Raw genomic sequence first — 1,513 nt, 5'->3', positions numbered from 1 at the left:
TATCTGGAATAGGTGGCTGCTCTGCAGACGACGACCACCAAACCCTTGGTGATGCCGGTGTCAGCCTGCATCGACCACTATGCGAAGAAGCGAATTGCCATGTGGGAAATGCACAAGCCGGCTGACTTCGTCACCAAAGCCGAATGAGTGGCATGGATGCGCCTCGGCTTTGACGTCCTCCCTTCGGACCTTGAAGGGATCCGTACAAGACTACGTGGTGCGGCCAAGTTCGACCTGTCGATCACCGATGTCGACTCGAGGATTGGAACGATGCTCGAAGGTCTAATGAAGACCATCGAGCTGAACAACCAGGAGTGGGTCCTTCGTGAGGAGGGCAAAATGATGGTCTGCATCATCGTGGATGCGATTAAGCCAGCCGGTCTACAAGAGGCAGTAAAGGAGGAGATCGCAATGCATCGCAACAAGACATTAAGGACAGACGTTTTCAAGTTCGTGCGGTGGCTTCGGGAGTACGCAACTACGTACCAGATGTTCGTCAAGCTGCGACCTCAAGACCTCAACCCCTCCAAGGGGAACAAACCTAACACCGGTGCTGTATGCGCCTGCGGCGGGTCCCCGAAAACGAGCCCGGCACCGTCACGAGGAGCACCGGTGTCGGGAGCGACACCTCGGGGAGGTTGTCTCAAAGTTCGGCTCGTTGGGCCACCTGGTCCGTAGCTGCCAAAAGGCAACCCCCGAAGAAGCGTCCGAACTACTCCGTAGCAACCGAGGAGGCGGGCGCGGTAACGGAGTTGGGTGAGGTGGTAATGCCGGCAGACGAACCAGCAGCGCCCCGAACCGTGGTGCCGGTGGCGATGGCAGCCGGGACCAAGTTGCCAAACAAGTCAATACACTCAAGGCCCCAGCGCCGACGACATCGGCCTCACGGCTCGAGTGCGTCGTCGAGGGTGTCCTACCCACGACTGCGACCCTGCTCGACTCGGGGTCCGACACGTTCGTCGCCTCGCTGGGATTTGTGATAACGTTACTCGCAGCGGGAGCCAGTGTGGTGATGCGCGACATGCCGCGCTCTACGGACCTAGCACCGTATGGCAAGGGAGCACCGGCGATTACGGTGACCCGAAAGGTCAAGTTGGGCTCCGTTGAGTTCCAGACATCCTACGGTCCGCTGGTTCTCCGGAGCCTGGACTTATGGGTGGATGAGGACGTGAAGGACAAGATCGAGTTGCTTTTTGGTCGGCCTGTGATGAACGCCCTGGGTTATTCAGCCAGCGGGGTACACGAGGCAGCCCGACAACAAGCTGCCGTCTAGGACCTGGACGCAGTGGACTCAGGTCACGGGGCATTAACGACCCTAGCGAGGGTCAACCGTCTGATGCAGATGGAACTTGATGACGGGGGCGACGAAGAAGATGGGCTACAATGTGCTACGCCACAACCGTCTGCTTCAGCCCCAGTGAACAAGCCGAGCGAGAAACCGCCGTGTGGGAGGTCCTCACCACCAAGTTGGTCAAAGCGGAGGAAGAGGGACTCTCCGTTGCGGGGCTGGGGC

General features: G+C 59.2%; 1 protein-coding gene across 1 annotated transcript; it reads left to right on the top strand.

Annotated features, from left to right (window-relative positions):
* Nucleotides 1-156: 156 nt before the first annotated feature.
* Nucleotides 157-1,273, top strand: H310_15021 (hypothetical protein; the record flags this gene model as incomplete). Its single annotated transcript, XM_008883001.1, has 2 exons — nt 157-674; nt 778-1,273. 2 exons carry the CDS (start codon nt 157-159, stop codon nt 1,271-1,273), a joined length of 1,014 nt encoding a protein of 337 aa, XP_008881223.1.
* Nucleotides 1,274-1,513: the final 240 nt, after the last annotated feature.

Source organism: Aphanomyces invadans (genome assembly GCF_000520115.1).
Source record: "Aphanomyces invadans strain NJM9701 unplaced genomic scaffold supercont1.133, whole genome shotgun sequence".
NCBI lineage: Eukaryota > Oomycota > Saprolegniomycetes > Saprolegniales > Verrucalvaceae > Aphanomyces > Aphanomyces invadans.
Note: the sequence above shows the minus strand (reverse complement) of the source record. Positions and strands in the feature narration are given on the sequence as shown.